Below are 16,661 nucleotides of genomic sequence, written 5' to 3'. Positions count from 1 at the left end.
ATTCAGACCGAAACTGGGGGAATGGCTTTTTTTGGCTGTGTTGTATCGACCCACAATTTCCTTAAGTCCCTTGTCAGCAGCTGTCTGAGGTTGGTGGATGTGTCCCATTCTGTGTATGTGGTTGCATGTGTTTCTTGCCTACTCTTTTGTTTTCTTCTATTTTTAAAGAGCTAAGGACTCAGTTTTAACCACACACGCGTCTTGCCTGTAAGTTACATCAGACCTTTGCAGCCTGTATGGTCATCTGGTGTAGAGCGCGGCTTGGAAATTGAAACCACCATCTCACTCAATGTGTGAATCACTCAATGCATCCCAGATCAAGACAGCCCCATGTTCTGCTGGCGTATAGATTGTGATGACATGGTGGTGGTGGGGGAAATGAACCAGGTTTCCCGATGCAATCTTTGCTGCATTTTGCAGGTTCCTGGGGATTCAGGAAGCTTTCCTGTCAACCAAAGGCACGTTCATTCCAAAACCGTTAGGTCAAAGAGAAGGACACAGATTGATACAGGCTGCTCTACCCTTCATTTCTACAAAAAGCATCCAGGACGCACAATCTTGTTGGGCGTTCATAAAAACAGGTCTCCAGTTGAAATTCAGGAGGAAACACAAAGTAACAGAAGTCTGAAAAACACTGGCTTACCTGCTCAGATCTCTAGATGGCATAGAATGCAGATTTGAGGATAATACATAGAATGTAACAGATTTTGCATATCTAGAGGCTGCTTCCTGTTCACTTAAATTTGGCTTTTAAAGTTTGCTTTAGGTCTGTTTTTGAAGAAAGTCTTCAGTCTGTCATTGAATACTGTTCTTAGCCTATTTCATTGACAGTAGGATCTCCCTATCTGCTTGATCGGCACCCACAGGTTCACTTATCTGTTGGCTGAAAAAATTAAAATTTAAAAACGCAGAAATACACATTTATATATGTTTTCACTGTGTATTCACCTGAACTAGCCACTAGATGGAGCCAGATAAAATGCTATGCATAGCTTTTGCTATTTCTGCCTTTTTCGGCATCCACTGGGTCTTGGAACCGATTCCCAGCAGATATCACGGTCCTGCTATACATGAAGGGAGATCCACTGTGCAGGAAAGCAATAAACAAACGAACGAACGAATTTAGATATAAATAAATACGTACTGCAATTTGTTTGCATGGAAACTATTACATCCCTAGCATGTTTCAGGGTCTGAATTGGTTCTCGCGTTGGACGTCATTGACGATGGATCGCAGCAGTGTCATAAAAAGGTTATCTTTCATTCTGTCTTCCATTGCCTGTTTTGACACCTGCTTTGTTTCCATTCTTATAATGGTCGTTCTAATGACAGCCCTGGTTTTGTTCTGAATCATATTCCATCACTGGACTGCAGGGCAGTTTAATAATCAGTGTGCGCAAATAATCTGCATTGACAACCCCATCGTTATACAGCCTTCTTGCTACAACAGGAGAAACAGGCTTAAATTTCTTCCTCTGAAGTTGGGGGCGGGATTTGAGAGCCGACGTCATGCCTGGTTTGCACATACAGCATGGTTGTGGAAATGTGCAAAGAACAGCAGAGCCAGTAACCCTCAATACATCTCTCTTGTCTTTTTCAGAAACGGAGTAGTGCCATTTTAAGATTCAGACTTGCAAAGGTCTGCAGGAGAGGCCAGCATCCATGGGGTTCTGCCGGGAAGTTTGGACTCCCTTCCTGCCTTATAAATTCTTGGTTGTGAAGTAAACTCTCTGCCCACCAACACAATCTGCAAGACGAGTCCTCAAGATGCTGTTCTTCCTTCTGCCTCTCCTTTTCCTGCTCTCAGGTAAGTGCACATCTTTTGTTTTGTTATTCCCATTCATGGAGAGAGGAGATATTCCACTATCGATCTGCTAGAGGACGATTGTTGTTGGAGTTTTCCATAATAAGTCATCGTGCTGCTTTCTACAACCTGATGTTCTCCTGATGTCAGCTCCTTTGGGCCGTAGAGGATGGGGCACGTTTTCCATGTTGCAGAGTACTCCATTTTTGCTTAAATTCCACTAGCTGTGCAGGGACCCACAGAGCAGAATAGCTTTAAGTTTCCCAGAATAGTCCACCCCTTCCCCCCCCATCAGCTAGCACTCACAGTCTCAGTCATTCACTCTGAGACATGAGTAGGAGAAAGAATAAAATGTTCCATTAGTTACAACTGAACCAATCGAAGAGCAAACTGGCCAGTATGATGGCTTTCAGCAAACAGAACTTCCACAGATTCTTGAGAGGGAAAGAGATACGCTCAGCAGAGAGGCAGGGCTCTCTTTGAAATCAGAGGCAAAGAAAGAATGGTTTGTTAGTGCTGGAGAGATGGACAGTCTCCCCCAGTCCAGAAAGGCTTCTCCTAGACAAGCTTACTAAAAGCAGCATACGAGGTTGTAAAAACTCCCCAACATTCCAGATTTCACTGGAGGACCCAAGCCTGGGGAGAAAGCCGCACTGGAAGGAGGTCACCTAGCACCTTAAAGGTCAACACTTGGAAAACATACTTTTCTGAATTTTGTTTGCCAGAAGTGCCCAGCTAGCATGGTCAGCTGTAGTTGCAAAAAATTAAAAATAAAATAAAGACATTATTCAAGCTCTGCTCCAGCTGGCATCAGCCCCAGCCAATATGGCTCATGTCCAGGACTGGTTACGAGGTCTGGAGAGCAGCACATCCCCTGCTTTGCATGAGAACTTTCTCTCCGTTGCAAGTTTCGAAAAGCACCTCTGAGATTGCTGGTTGACGTGAACAATATAACCAGGAACCCCCTCCAGCTTTCCTGGATCAGAGATCCAGTAAATGCTTTAACTCTCTGCCAAACCGTGCCCATCAGGAGGCGTTTCTCCATTTCCTGAGATGGTGCTGTCTTTTGTTTTGGGTATGTCTCGATGCAGGTACCCTTGGGAGCCATGAAAACAAAGAAGACTTCCGATTCTGCGCGGACAGAATTCAAATCGAGAAAGGCTTTGTCCATTACAGAGTCCAAAAGGACACCATCAGCATTGTCAACAGCGCGGAGGGACTGAATATCACTGCACCGTTTCCACCAGAACGTCCGAACGGCACAATTCTGGAATCGGGAACATGGCCCCTACCCGAACTTTTGGGAAGTTACCGCTTCTGCATTTACTGGTTCCAGGACGCCTCTCTCTTCATGCTCCGCTATGGAGGCAGCAAAAATTACAGCCTCAGCACGCAAGCGACTTATCCCCTCTATTCTCCCAATATCACTGGGATATACAATAGGACAGGCGGCCGGCTGCTTCACAACGTCTCCTATGCCTTTGATAAGGGCTTCCAAAACATCTCCCTTTTTAATGCCTCCACCTACAAGTTCTTCTTCACAGGTGAGTCTCCTTCTTTCCAAGAAGTGCCTTGCGGGGGGGGGGGGGGAGCCAAAGGCTGACACATCCAGCCTCGATTCTGAAAGCAAGCCGTTGCCTTTAAACCCCAAAACATGGTGGGTCACGAAAGGGGGGGCTGGGCTGCACCAGAAATGATTCCAGTGAGGAAGTCAAGTTCGGAGCTGGGGGGTGGAAGGAAAACCAGCATTTTAAACCGGCTTCTCGAACGCCTCAGGCATCGTGGGCTCTGTTCTCCTGGCCGGGCCCTGAAGCCTTGAGTGCAGTCAGGTTGTTTCTGAGAACTCAAAGCTGTCTGGAGAGCTCAGTGGTTTTGGTCTCTGGCTGGAAAGCCAGAGGTTGGGAGTTCGATTCCCCCACTGGGCCACCTGGGAGAAAAGCCAGCCTATGTAGCCTGGGGCAAGCTGCACAGTCTCAGAGCATCTCCACCCCACTAAAGAAGGCAAGGATAAACCACTTCTGTGAATTCTTTACCTTTAAAAAAGGGCTGTCATAAGTCATAATTGACTTGATGGGACAGAGTTATTAGATGGCTGGATAGCTCAGCGAGTTCGGTATCAGCTGCAGAGCCAGAGGCTGGGATGTTCGATTCCCCCACTGGGTCTCCTGGGAGAAGAGCCAGCCTGGGTGGCCTTGGGCAAAAAGCCGCACCGTCCCAAGGCGCTCCCTCAGGAAAAAGGAATGGGACACCTCTTCTGACTATTGGAAAAACTTGGAAAAGGGTTGCCATAAGTCAGGATTGACCTGACAGCACACAATTATTCTTAATAATGTTTCAAAGGATGTGGTACATTTAAGGGCTCGTTGGGCATTACCACACTGCAGTGAGTTTCCGCGGCGGAGCGGGGATTGGTCATCTTAATAATAGTTATGTGCCTTGACGTCCATTCCAGGGCTTTCTTGCTGTTCTGGGCCACCAGGTTGGAACAAGCTTACAGTGGGTTCGAAGAGGGGTTTCAAGGTGAGCGAGATGTTTTAGGAGTGGCTTTACCCGTTCCACTCCCTCAGGGGGTTTCCATGGCTGAGCGGAGATTCAAACCCTGGTTTCCAGAGTCCTAATCCATCCACCCAACACCGCACTGGATTTCTAAGAATAATGTTCTATGCAGAAAGTACTCAGAAGTGGTTCCTCATTGCCTTCTTCTGGAGGTGCCCTGTTGCTCTCTTCTGAAAGTTCACTATGAGACCCAGGCTATGCTTCTGAGTGTATGGCCAGGGCCATGGAAAACCGTGTCTGTTTCATTGATGGCTAAGATTCTTGCAAAACTGGCTTCTTTCTTTAATCTCAGTTCTTGCGCAGCCGGTGAGCGTGGAATGACAAAATTCTGATAGTCAGAATTATAATCCTAACCTATGGTTGATCAAATGGTACATTTCCCCTCTTTTTGTTTCCCTCGTTTGGCCCTACAGATTCTGGGAAAGTTAACCCCAATTATATGGAAGAGGAATTCAGGCACGCAGCAGAAATGCTGAAGAAGTTAGAAAGGGGCATAAAGGATGCCCCAAAAGGCAGGACTTTAAAACGTGGAAATCCTTTTGGGTGAGTATTTCTGAGCCGTTCCATGATAGGTGAAGATGACTCTTTATGAACGGTTTCTTGGCAATGAAGTGGATGGTGTGGGTGATGCACAGGGCAGGGGGCTGGGTCCCAAAATATATGATTAGAAACAAAAGCAACCCACTGCGGCAGAGGTCAAATTAATGGAGCTGGAAAGCAAGTAAGTTGACCAAGATTTTGAAAACGAAACAGGTCTTGCGAGAATCCAGAAACTCAGAGACACTCCTTTAAACCCAAAGTGTTTCAGTCCAAAGGAAGCTGTTGTTTCACAGAAATCAAGGCTGATAAATTTCCCCAAATTGCCTCTTTAAAGAAATTAAGCTGTTAAAAATCATCCTGGAAATTAGTAAACTAGTTTAAAAAGCCAAAACAAGCAAACAATGGCTTGCTCCTATATATCTGAAAATATAACATCCTACTGTTACATCCGTCAAGCCAGACAGATCATCGGCAGATGGAAACCAGAAAAGGAGAAAAATCAAATCTGGAGACAGGTTGAGATGGCGTCGTAGGTGAAAAAACTTGCTGGAAAAGACAATAATGCTAGGAAAAGTGAAAGGCAGCAGGAAAAGAGGAAGGCCAAAAACGAGATGGACTGACTCCCACAAAGAAGCCACAGGCTTGAGTTTGCAGGTAGCTGAGCAGGGCAGTGGAGGACAGGATATTTTGGAGATGGCTCCTTCATGGGGTTGCCATAAGTCAGAGGTGACTTGACGGCATGTAACAACAGCAACAATAACTAGGGTTTATTTTGTGTGGGGAAAAAATCTATAGAAGCCAAACTGTGTAGATCTGCCTAGTAGATGAAGGAGCTGCACCTTCAGGACATAAATCCTAGTTTTAAGTTTTATAAAATCATCTTAAGTTGTTAACCAAACAGACTATCTTTGGAACAGATTCTGTGATCATTTGACATCACTCTTCAGAGAGATGCTTTGGAAGCCACTTGATTCAAGACTCTTAGCCTAATGCTAAGTGGGTTGTAATGGTCTAGGAAAGGATGAGTGACCATCTTCCCCTGGTTGACTGTAGAAGCAGCAACATGGGCATCAGCATCTCAGCCACGCCCTGTTTCCCCTCCCTCTTTCCGAAAGGCCTCTCCTGCGTTTGGAGTCCAAGTTGGGACAAATGGCTTTCCAGGAACCAAACAAGACGTTGCAGGAGGGGGAGCTGTTGCAGGCCAGCGTCTGGACCATCCCGCCCCGGAGTTCTGAACCGTTTTCCATCAAGTCTCAGCTGGAGGTGAGTAAGGGATACAGATGGGCACGAACTTGAAAAAAATCAGTGATTTGTGGTTAGCCACAAACCATGAACCTACATGAGCCAGCTGGAGAACCGAACCACGAACCGGTCTGATATTGGTGTGAGGACAGCCGACTGGCATATATTCCCCCATCCTTACTGTCCCCGGCTTCCTTCCCTCTAATCTGAGAGGTTTCCTTCTGCTCCAGTCCAGCCTCCTAATGCCCTGCATTTCTTTTTCACACCAGGCTAAAGAGGTCAGTGGCTACGAAGTGATTCTACCAAAATTCATCTTTGAAAATCCCAAGCGCAGGCACAAGGGGGGCAAGATGAAAGTGGTGCATTTGGCTGCCACCAGCCGGATCCTCTTCCAGGTAATGATTGGGACAAAGGCTCTGAGGATCGCCACAGGCGTGTCTGAAAAAAAAAACTTCTTTATCTTTTGTTTTGAAGAGACTAAAAGACCTGGTCCACCTTCAGAGCGGACGAAACCAGCCCAGGTTTTTACAGCACGAGCACAAAGCAATGCTTAGATAAATAAAACTGCCAGCATAGTTTTGTGGTCTTGTAATCAGAGGGTCAGGAGCTGTCCAAGGTCCTGAATGCATTTTGGAGATGTGCTCAGAGCCTTGGGGAAGTCCTGTAAAGTTTGGACTAAAACGTGGAGTGGATTCATTGTCTGCCAGCTCTACTGCATCCAGTTGCTTTATATGGCAAACTGACCATCTTTTCAGGTGAATGGTAGCCCCGGAAAATGTGAAGTAATGGTGTGGTCTCCGAGAGGCTGCAGCAAATCATTTGAGATCCATTTGAATGGGAACGTTTCATCTGCATTTCCTGAGCCGACATCCAGCCCAAAATACAGATTTTTGGGATGTGTGCTTTTCTGAAATTGTTGAGCTAGTACCCCAATGCAAAAAAAGCATACAGGAAAAAATGCAAAACAAAATGTGCTTTTATTGATAAGATTCTGCTACTGTGCACTAGAGTAAGTTGCTTGCAAAAATGCATATGCCAGGTAAAATATTGTATCAAATTTATATAATTAGAGGAAGCACAGCAAAATGCACCCGAGGTACCCCACCAAAAAGGCATTACTTAACTGAAAAGCAAACAAGACACCACCTGCTACGTTTTAATTCACTCCCTGCTTTAGGGTATCAACTGAATTCCAACTTTCCAAGAGCTTCAAGTTTGCATCTGTGCAAGATCAGGCTTTAACATGTCGTCCTTGGTTCTGCATCTGTTCAAAGAAAAGTGCTGAAATTGCAGGGTGTGTTTCACATCCAGAGGTTGTGACCTGACAGCTTGCCCCACCTGCTTGTGGGTCTTGGAGGCTCATCGAGAGACAGCCCTGATGGGACAGAGTTTGCTCCCAGTCTTTAGACTGAGGTTCTCCAAGACGGAGTTAAATAAAGAGACGCATGCCAAATTGATGCATAGGGAGAAAAGATTTGCCCCAAATGGCGTGCTACACCTCAGAGGAGCTTCGCGCTGGTTTGACCAGGGCCATCTGCTTGTCTAGTGGCTCCCTCAGGTTGTAACAAACAAGCAAGCCCGGTCGGATGGGCTCAAGAGCCAGGTACGCCAATAAAACTGACCAAAAGCATCATCTTCTCTGAGACCACTCTCTCAATGGCTTCCCGCCACTGATGACCAGGGAGGTAGAAAGCAAACAGGGTGCCCATTGACCTCCCGACAGCATGGAATCAGAGGCTGGAGATGGGGCTTCTCTTTTGGAGTACAAGTCCCAGAATCCTCTGGTTGGCTGGGGATACTGGGAGCTGTAGTCCAAAATTTTAATGTTTCTGCGCTCTGACATGTTTATGGATGAAGAGGGCATGATAAATGCAGTCAGCACTTAAAATGTGTTGCACAGAGATTATAAAACAGGAACCCACAAACCCTGTATACATTTCGACTTGTCGATGATTCATCTTCTTATTTTCTTCAGGTCCAAAATTCTAGCCAGATCCTTGGGGGAAAAGTGATCGGCGTCTCCGTGGGAAATACCCTCGTCCATCACCTGCCCCAGGAGCAGCGTGTGAGAATCACATTCTGGCACAGCGCTCTTCCGGTAGGTTGAAACCTTCCATGCTCCCGGCATCCATGGCGATCCCTGCTCTTGGCACCATTCTTTCAAGATGAGCTGTTTGTTCGTTTGCTTTCAAAATAAAAACAAATCACCCTTGGCAGCAAAGTTTGTAGACCTAAACACCGATTTCTGGGTATCTTTTTTCCAGTCCCTGTTTAGGACAGAGAAAAATCACCATGAGGTGGCATTTCCCCAGTAAACAAGCTGGGATAGTTGCTTTTATTAACGAGGCCCTGCTTGGCCGATGAAAGACACTGTTTTCAGTAATAATCTTAATTTTAGAAGGGCAGAGCTGGAAAAGGGGACCCTCTGGGTCGTGGAGTCCAGCTCCACTCAAGAAGGCCCAGTGGGGGAATCGAACTGCCAACCCCTGGCTCCACAGCCAGATGCCTTCAGCCACTAAGCTCTCCAGCAATTCTACCATGAATATAGGGTGGATTGCTCTTTTTTTTTTAAGAGGGATCTGTTCGGCTTCCACTCACTCTCCCCTCCTCCTTGGTCCCATTCCCTGCATCTTCGTGCTCCAGGATCCCTGCATCTTCGTGCTCCTATCCCCACCTCTGATTTTGGCAAGGGCCTGCTCTTCAGGAGATGAAAGGGAATCTGGACCCACCGGGATGACTTTTCCTGCACCCCATGTCTGCAGGTGGTGATGGTGACCATGGGGCAGTGCCATGGGGTCAGGAGAGGTTGGCTGGATCCCAACTCATGGGGTGCTCATACACAAGGCATTTGAGCGGATTGCCTCTGGAATACAGTTGGCCCCGCTGGACGATTACCCCACTGTACAGTACGACCAATCCGCTTAACGTTGAAGTTTTTGTGATCACTTTTGCGATCGCAAAACAATGATTTAAATGGGGCTTTTTCGTTTCACAATGATCGGTTCCCTGCTTCGGGAACCAATTTTAGCTTTACGACGATCAGCAAACAGTTGATCGTCAGGTTTCAAAACGGCCGCTGGCTGAAGAAAATGGCTCCCTGCTGTTTTTAGGACTGATTTTTCGCTTAACAGGCACCAGAAAATGGCCGCCGTATGGAGGATCTTTGCTGGACGAGCAGGTATTCAGCCCATTGGAACGCACTGAACCGTTTCCAATGCATTTCAATGGGCTTTTTTATTTTGTTTGACGATGTTTTCGTTCTACAGCGATTTCGCTGGAATGAATTAATGTTGTCAAGCGAGGCACCACTGTATAGGGTCCATTCTTTATAATTCTGCTCTCTTCCACTGTCTGGAAGAATATGCAGGAGCAGGAGTGACTGCAGTAATGATGGAAGCTTTTCACTTTTTTGTCTCATTTCTTTCATTCTTTTCTTGCTTAAATTGCATACATTAAGTGCACTCCCTGGATTTTTGTTCTTTCAGAGGCAGCTCGCTCCTCAATGTGTCTTTTGGGATAAGGACTCCACAGGTAAGGAAGTGCTTGCAAAAGGGTTGAGGGGAAAAAAAGCAGGTTTGCGAAGCAATCTTTGGGGTGTCTTCTCCTGTTGCCTGCATTCTTCGCTCATGGGTAGGGTCCAAAACTGGATTGAAATCTCATTTTCTAATCTAATTAGAATTACAATTGCATGCTGTCACGTTGATTCGGACTCAGGGCGACCCTTTCCAGGGCTTTCCAGAGAGCAAGTCCTCAAAAGTATTTTCCCCTTCCCTTCCTCTGGGGGAGCCTTGGGACCCATGTGCAGCTGGCCCAAGGCTACCCGGGCTGGCTCTTCTCCCTGGAGGCCCAGTGGGGGGATCGAACGCCCAGCCTTTAAGTCCATAGCCAGGTAGAGATCTCACTGACCTTTCCAACCAGTTCAATTCAAGTTATACTTTACATAGACAATATGTTTATGCTGTCAAGTCACTTCCAAAACCCTTCCCAGGGTTTTCTAGGTATCAAGTCCTCTGAACTGGTTCCCTAGTCCATGTTTGCAGGCTCCCAGAAAATACTGAAAGCACACCGGGAAGGGAAGAAAAAGCAGGAATATCTATGAGAAGCCTTTACTTCTTGCCATACCCGTAAGATAGAGAAAGGTGTTACTTTAGAGAAGGATCACAACAGCATGAGGAGTTGCTGTATTCTTGACCCTGTTGAAACTTTTGCAACCTCGCATGCTGTCTGTAGTTTGTTTGGCACCTTTCTGTGCTGCAGTGATTGCCAATCTCTCCGATATTAACGAATTGTTCCTTCCCACCTAAGAATTCAAAGAGAGCCCAATCTCTCTTTCTCTCTCTCTGTCCTTTGTCTGTTGAATTCAGTTATGCTGTTGGTTGTTAATATGTTGTTATCTGTTTCCAACTGTAAGCAATGAAATGTTTTCTTTCTTTTTACTACTAACGTCTCAGGGTGAGTTAATGAGAAAGGGGTGGACTATCTGAAGAACTTCAAACTCTTCTCCTCTGTGAATCTCTGTACCTCTCCTGTGCATTGAAAGGAGAATTTTGACTAGAAATTCAAAACTGTGCAGTAGATGTGATCTCCATAGCTCTTGTCCTGTCAGAGCTCTGAGGGAGAGACCCATGGGGTGCTGCTTCCAGTAGCCTTTCTCTGGTCTTTAAAATGCCCCCCCCCCAGCACTGCCAGTATTGGTGGCACTGTTGACTAGGTGGCCTTGTTGAGATCTGGCACTTGGCGATCCCCGTTTGAAAGAGAGATTCTTCTTTTATCTCTAGCCAGCCAACACGGCCACTGGAATACATCAGGTTGTGAAGCGATTCCGGGAGAGACCCAGACCATCTGCCTGTGTGACCACCTCACCTTCTTCGCCGTCCTGATGGTGAGACCCCCTCAGCTCCTGGTAGAGTCGCTGGATGGATCAGCTCACTTCCCTTCCAGTCCGTTAATCCCTGTCCTTCCTTCCTCAGGTGTCCTCCCCCGAAGTGGACCAAATCCACCAGGAATACCTCACCCTCCTGACCTACATTGGCTGCATCATTTCAGCATCGGCTTCGTTCATCACCATCTTCTTCTTCCTTTGCTCAAGGTAGGTTTAGAGTTGATGTCTCGGCTCTAAGCCGGAGCCCTGTGGGCCCCACTGAAGGATCTCCGTAGGGGATCACCCGCCAATCTGGGGAAGGTGGGCAAAACTGGCCACAAGGAATGGCGGACAGCTCTAGGAGAGAAGGCATGTGTCCCGCCAGGGTTTGGCAAGCTGGTGCCTTCCAGATGTTTTGAATGACAACGGCTGTCATCCTTGAATGTTGGCCTAGCACATTGGAGAGCTGTAGCCAGGAGCATTGGGAAGTAAAGCTCAATGGTTTAGGCACCTGGCTGCAGAACCAGAGTTTGAGAGTTCAATTCCCCACTGGGCCTCCTTGGCAGGGCTGGACTCAACAATCCATTACATCCCTTCCAGCTTTGCAGTTCTAAGATTATTATTATTATACAATTTAGCTGCAGTGTGGATATTTCTTTGCCAAAAAAAATATGTAACTTTCTCAGACCCTGGTGATAAGAAAGATATATCACACACCCCCTTTTTCTCCTCCTTAGGAAGAAGCAGAGAGACCACATTGTCTACGTCCACATGAATCTTCTCTGGGCCATTTTCCTCTTGGACATGAGCTTCCTCATCGCTGTCCCCTTGGCCCCCACCGGTGGGGACACCGCCTGCAAAGCGGGCGCCATGTTCCTCCATTTCGGCGTCCTGGCCTGCTTGACCTGGATGGGCATTGAGGGCTACAGCCTCTATCAGCTGGTGGTCGAGGTCTTCAGCCCCTACATCAAGCACTTCCTTCTCAGGCTTTGCCTGATTGGCTGGGGTGAGTACCAGAACAGGCAGGCTTGCAGACCCTGCCCCTTAGGAAACTGCGGCGCAAAAGCAAAAGGGTCCCATACAGCAGTGGTCCCCCAACCTTGGGCCTCCAGATGTTCTTGGACTTCAACTCCCAGAAATCCTGGCCAGCAGAAGTGGTGGTGAAGGCTTCTGGGAGTTATAGTCCAAGAACATCTGGAGGCCCAAGGTTGGGGACCACTGCCATACAGAGAAGAAGCAGCTCCTATAGACCAGTGGCTCCTTGTATAACAGCTTTGCTACAAAGCTTCCATTCAGTTTTTTCTTCTGAAAAAAACAACAACTGTGGGTCAACTTAGACAACATGCCAGCTTCGTAAGGAGAACCCAATACTTTTTTCTTGTAGAGACGGAAACTGGTGACTCCAGTTTCATGCGGGCAATGAATCCAATTTCCAGTCCAAACTTTATAGAAGCTTTCAAAAATGTGGGACTCAGTTCTCCAAATATATTCAGCACCATGGAGAGTTCTTTCACAGCTTTGACTAAAACCTGGAATGGATTCACCACCCCCTTGTAACAGGAGCCAACAAGGTGTATCCTCTCTAAATTCTGCTTCTGACTCGAAACCACATTTGCATCAGGATGATTGATCACACAGCAAAAGCAAGTGATCGGCAGCACGGAGGGAGGAGGCAATCTGGGGTTAGAATCATCAGCACAGTAGGACCCCCTGTCTGTGGGGGATTGGTTCTGAGCCTCCCCATGGATGCTAAACAACATGGATTATAGTGAATTCTATTTTACTAGTGAATGCTCTACATAGCATGGTCTCTGGCTCCCTGTAGTGGCCAGTTTTGGTAACTTCATCTTTAGAAATATATGTTTCTGGGATTTTTCTTTTAGTATTTTTAATATTTTCAGACTGTGGATGAGTGAATCAGTGGATACGGATCCTGTGGATATGGGGGTCCTACGGTACTTAGAAATCGAATGCATGTATGTGAAGGCAGGGTGACGAGCACCACAGAGAGAGCAGAAGGATTCACTGGGCTTGTTCTCGGCCCGCAGGCCTTCCCCTCTTCATTGTGTCTCTGATCTTCGTGATTGACGGATCACACTACGGACCCTTCTCCTTGAAAGTCTACGACTCTTCTGGAGGAATGACCGACGCAACCATGTACGTTCTCAAGGGGTTTGGGTTGGAGCCGTGGGCACGGCAGCAGCTCCCCTCGCCCGGCTGATCCAGGAGGTCGGCTGCCTTTGTGGTTTAGCACTGACCATTGACCCAACCCACCGTGACCCACCCCTCCCTCCCTATTGGGGGTGATGGAGGGGCAGCCCTGCAGCCACAAGGCTGCTTTTACACCTTGCCGCCTTCGCTTGGCCCCTCTTCCTGGAGGAACAAGACCCATCACATCTTCTGAAAACCACCAGGAATGGGAATTCACTTTTCAGATGGATTCAGTCAGAGAGTCATGAGCCCCTGAGCCCACCAACCTTACCCAGCCTTGATTCTGTCTTCTGCCTGTTTCTGTTCTGTAATAAAATGAAAACAAAAATCTAAAAAATCCACTTTTGGCATCCTGGAGAGCAAATCTGCTTCACTTCCACTTCTCATCCTCCCCAAATATATATATATATAATGAAGGAAATGAACCCAGTTTCTTCTTTCTGGATTTGCTGTGCGGCCGGCACTGGGCGCAGTTCTTGCAAGGGCAAATTATTTCTCACCTCTGTGTATATATGCTGGTTAAAGCCAGAGTTTCAATGCAGCAGATTCCAAGAACCCTGTAGAGCCCATGAACCTGGCACAGTTCATCTGGGGCAGAGTTTATCAAGGGCACGAAATAAAAATTAAAAGCATGCAGAACAGCCTTTGGAAGTGCAGGGAGCCTCCCCTCCCTCCTGATGAATGAATGAAGACCTCATACTTCTGCTTTCCTTCTTTTCCAGCTGCTGGATCACAAGAACGGAGATCAACAACTTCCTGAACCTGGGCTTTTTAAGCCTGGTGCTCTTCTTCAACAGCCTCATGCTGGCGGTCATGGTGCGAGAGATACTCAGGCTGAAGCACCGGGAGCACCATTGGGAATACGCGGTGATGCTCCTGGGCTTAAGCTGTGTCTTGGGCATCCCTTGGGGGCTGGCCTTCTTCTCCTTCGCCGCTGGAACCTTCAAGCTGGTGGCCGTCTACCTCTTCACCATCCTCAATTCTTTTCAAGGTCAGGGAGACGCGGCTGTCTCTCATCCTCCTGATGGGTTCACTCCTGGGTCACCGTCCCTTTTCTCCTGTAATTTCGGAAGCTAGCTAGAGATACGTAGCTAAGCGGGATATCTCAAACTGAACTCCTGTCACGCTGACATAAAAATGGCCTGCTTTGCTCCTGATTTTTCTGCTCTGCGTCTCCAAAGAGATCTTTGTGCCTTGATTAAAGTGGTGGAGAGACTTCTCAAGCCAGGCCATTGTCTTCAGAGAGAGGAGAAACTATAAGTTGACACCAGGGATGGGAGTTTTTGGACTACACCCTGCACTGTTTTCCATTCTACCTGCGGATAAACAACTTAGAGAAACCTGAATATGGCTCGCCTGGGAGAAAGCCCTCAACTGCTAGGCCTAGCTGCACCCAAGCTTCCTGTTCCCACCCTGGTGCTTGCTGGGAGCTTTCTCTCTGAACAGAAAGCTCGGTGGAGCAAGGCCTAGTTCCACCTTCAGGTTTAGGCGTTCCTGCTAGGCGAGCCACATTTAGATGTGTGTAAATGGTCTGTCTATCAGGTAGACGTAGAATAAGAAGTTGTGGGGTTTGTGGATCAAAAAACCGGAAATCTCCAATGGATACATCATTTAATTTTTAAATGAATTTTTTAAACAAATGAACCAGAATAATCTACATAAGGCTCATTGGGCTTGGTTTCCTGTTCCTTGAGCATCCTTGTTGCCTTCCTCTGAACTAGTTTGTTGCCACCCTTCTTAAAGGGCGATGTCCAGAATTGGACACAGGCCTCAAGATGAAGCCTGACCCGGGCTAAATAGAGGTGAACTCGTAGTACTTCATGGAATTTGGAGACCATACTTCTGTTGATGTAGCCTAAAAGAGTGTTGGCCTTTTTTCACAGCTGCCGTGCACTGTCGGCTCCCATTCAGCTCATGCTCCACAACAATGGAGAAAGTTACGGAGGAGTGTTCAAGCTGTACGTGGGAGGGTCACATGATTGGGGAGGTACAATCCGGACACGGGCGTTCCTCTTCTACGAGCATTAGGTCTGGGTTTAAAAGCTGTAGAGTGACTTTTGGGATGTGAAGGAGATGCTCTACCATTGAATGATGGCCTTTTCCAGATGTGAGCCTTTGGCAAAGTGGAGAAAGTGGAGTCTTATAATGCTGCAGCTGTTCCTCCCCCCATCTGAATTGCTCAGTTCTCCCCCCCCCCGATCCTGCTCATCGTATGCCTCTTTCTCCCTTCTCCGCAGGCTTCCTTATCTTCCTTTGGTACCTGGCAAAAGTTCTCCAGTCCCGCAGATCCTCCTCCATGCAGTGTTCAACTTCCAACAGTATCAAGCTGCAGTCCAACAGTACCAGCATATGATCCAGCGGAGGCGGCTTCGATCGCGAGCGGCTCGGCTGTGCCGGCTTTTTTGGGAATCCCGCAGAAAATCTCTCCTGTATATATGTATTATTTGATAGAACTGGGTTGTAGACATTTTCACTTTGCAAAATATTATTTCTTTTTTAAGTGCAATTTCTTTTTTTTATGAAAAAAAAAAGGACTATGGTGTAAAAAGTTTTTGAAAGTACTTTGGATCTTGTCGAACAATCAGTCTTGCTAAGAAAGGCCTTGTTTTCTTGGTAATATTTGACGAGTGGTCAAAACCCAGAATCGAGGGCTTTGGGTCCTTGAAATCTGCAGCTAGTGCAGGGTGAGCCCAGCACCATTCTCCCACTGGATACATCCCGCCTAGAACGTGTTATAGCAGCACTCCGATCATCTTTCCAGGCCCCCATTTCCCTTCTGGGCATAACAAGGAGAACAATGAAGCTGTTTTCGTTGGGAGCAGAAGACGCTGATCAAAAATTAATCATTCATGTGCATTTAAGGGGATAAGGGGAAGGGTGGGGGAGGGTAAGCAGGCAGATCTCAATCAACCCGAGGGGATATTGGCTTACAATAATTTTTGAGTGTTGAATTCATGCCTGATTATAAGTAGGATTATGTTTCCAACACCTGTTTCACTTCAGAAAACAAGAGGAAGATGGAGGTTGAGAGAGAGAGATGTTATGCTTTGCAGTGGCCTCCAAAACCCTTTATAAGTGAAGTGAAGCAGAAAGATGTTGGAATCATAATCCTTAAAAAAACCCAATACAAACCCAATCGGCAAATCAGGAAGTGGAGACGTCTCCCTTCTCTGTTGGCCAAATTTGAAAAGTGTGGGTATTCTCGTGTTGTTAATATTATTAATTACTTAACCACCACCCAAAAAAAAACCCCAACAAAATTCCCACCCGTCTCTAGAACTGGGTACAGTCATTCTTTGATCTGTGTCTATCTATATGTAGGGAATAACTCAGGCTTAATTCTTGTATGTCTTTAGTGCAGTGGAAGCCACACTGATGGTCTGTTCTCACATGATAGGAACCATGCCCAGATACGTTATGATGGGGGGGGGGGGAGCAGACAGATTG

The 16,661-nt window shown here is 46.9% G+C and overlaps 1 protein-coding gene across 1 annotated transcript; it reads left to right on the top strand.

Moving 5' to 3' along the window:
- The first annotated feature begins 2,000 nt into the window (after positions 1-2,000).
- LOC110081336 (adhesion G-protein coupled receptor G1) lies at positions 2,001-15,831 on the top strand. Its single transcript, XM_078380468.1, has 12 exons — positions 2,001-3,348; positions 4,774-4,903; positions 6,016-6,163; positions 6,412-6,537; positions 8,118-8,240; positions 9,628-9,673; positions 10,921-11,024; positions 11,113-11,231; positions 11,741-12,009; positions 13,052-13,160; positions 13,937-14,205; positions 15,452-15,831. Exons 1-12 carry the CDS (start codon positions 3,156-3,158, stop codon positions 15,565-15,567), a joined length of 1,752 nt encoding a protein of 583 aa, XP_078236594.1. The 5' UTR covers positions 2,001-3,155; the 3' UTR covers positions 15,568-15,831.
- The last annotated feature ends 830 nt before the right edge of the window (positions 15,832-16,661 follow it).

Source organism: Pogona vitticeps, chromosome 10, assembly GCF_051106095.1.
Source record: "Pogona vitticeps strain Pit_001003342236 chromosome 10, PviZW2.1, whole genome shotgun sequence".
NCBI classification, from domain to species: Eukaryota; Metazoa; Chordata; class Lepidosauria; order Squamata; family Agamidae; genus Pogona; species Pogona vitticeps.
Note: the sequence above shows the minus strand (reverse complement) of the source record. Positions and strands in the feature narration are given on the sequence as shown.

Bases quoted from the DNA above. Each gene is read 5' to 3' on its own strand.
- LOC110081336 (XM_078380468.1), top strand. From the start codon at position 3,156: ATGCTCCGCTATGGAGGCAGCAAAAATTACAGCCTCAGCACGCAAGCG. The intron at 11,025-11,112 runs GTGAGACCCCCT...TTCCTTCCTCAG, and splicing joins CCTTCTTCGCCGTCCTGATG to GTGTCCTCCCCCGAAGTGGA. The intron at 13,161-13,936 runs GTACGTTCTCAA...CTTCTTTTCCAG, and splicing joins GGAATGACCGACGCAACCAT to CTGCTGGATCACAAGAACGG.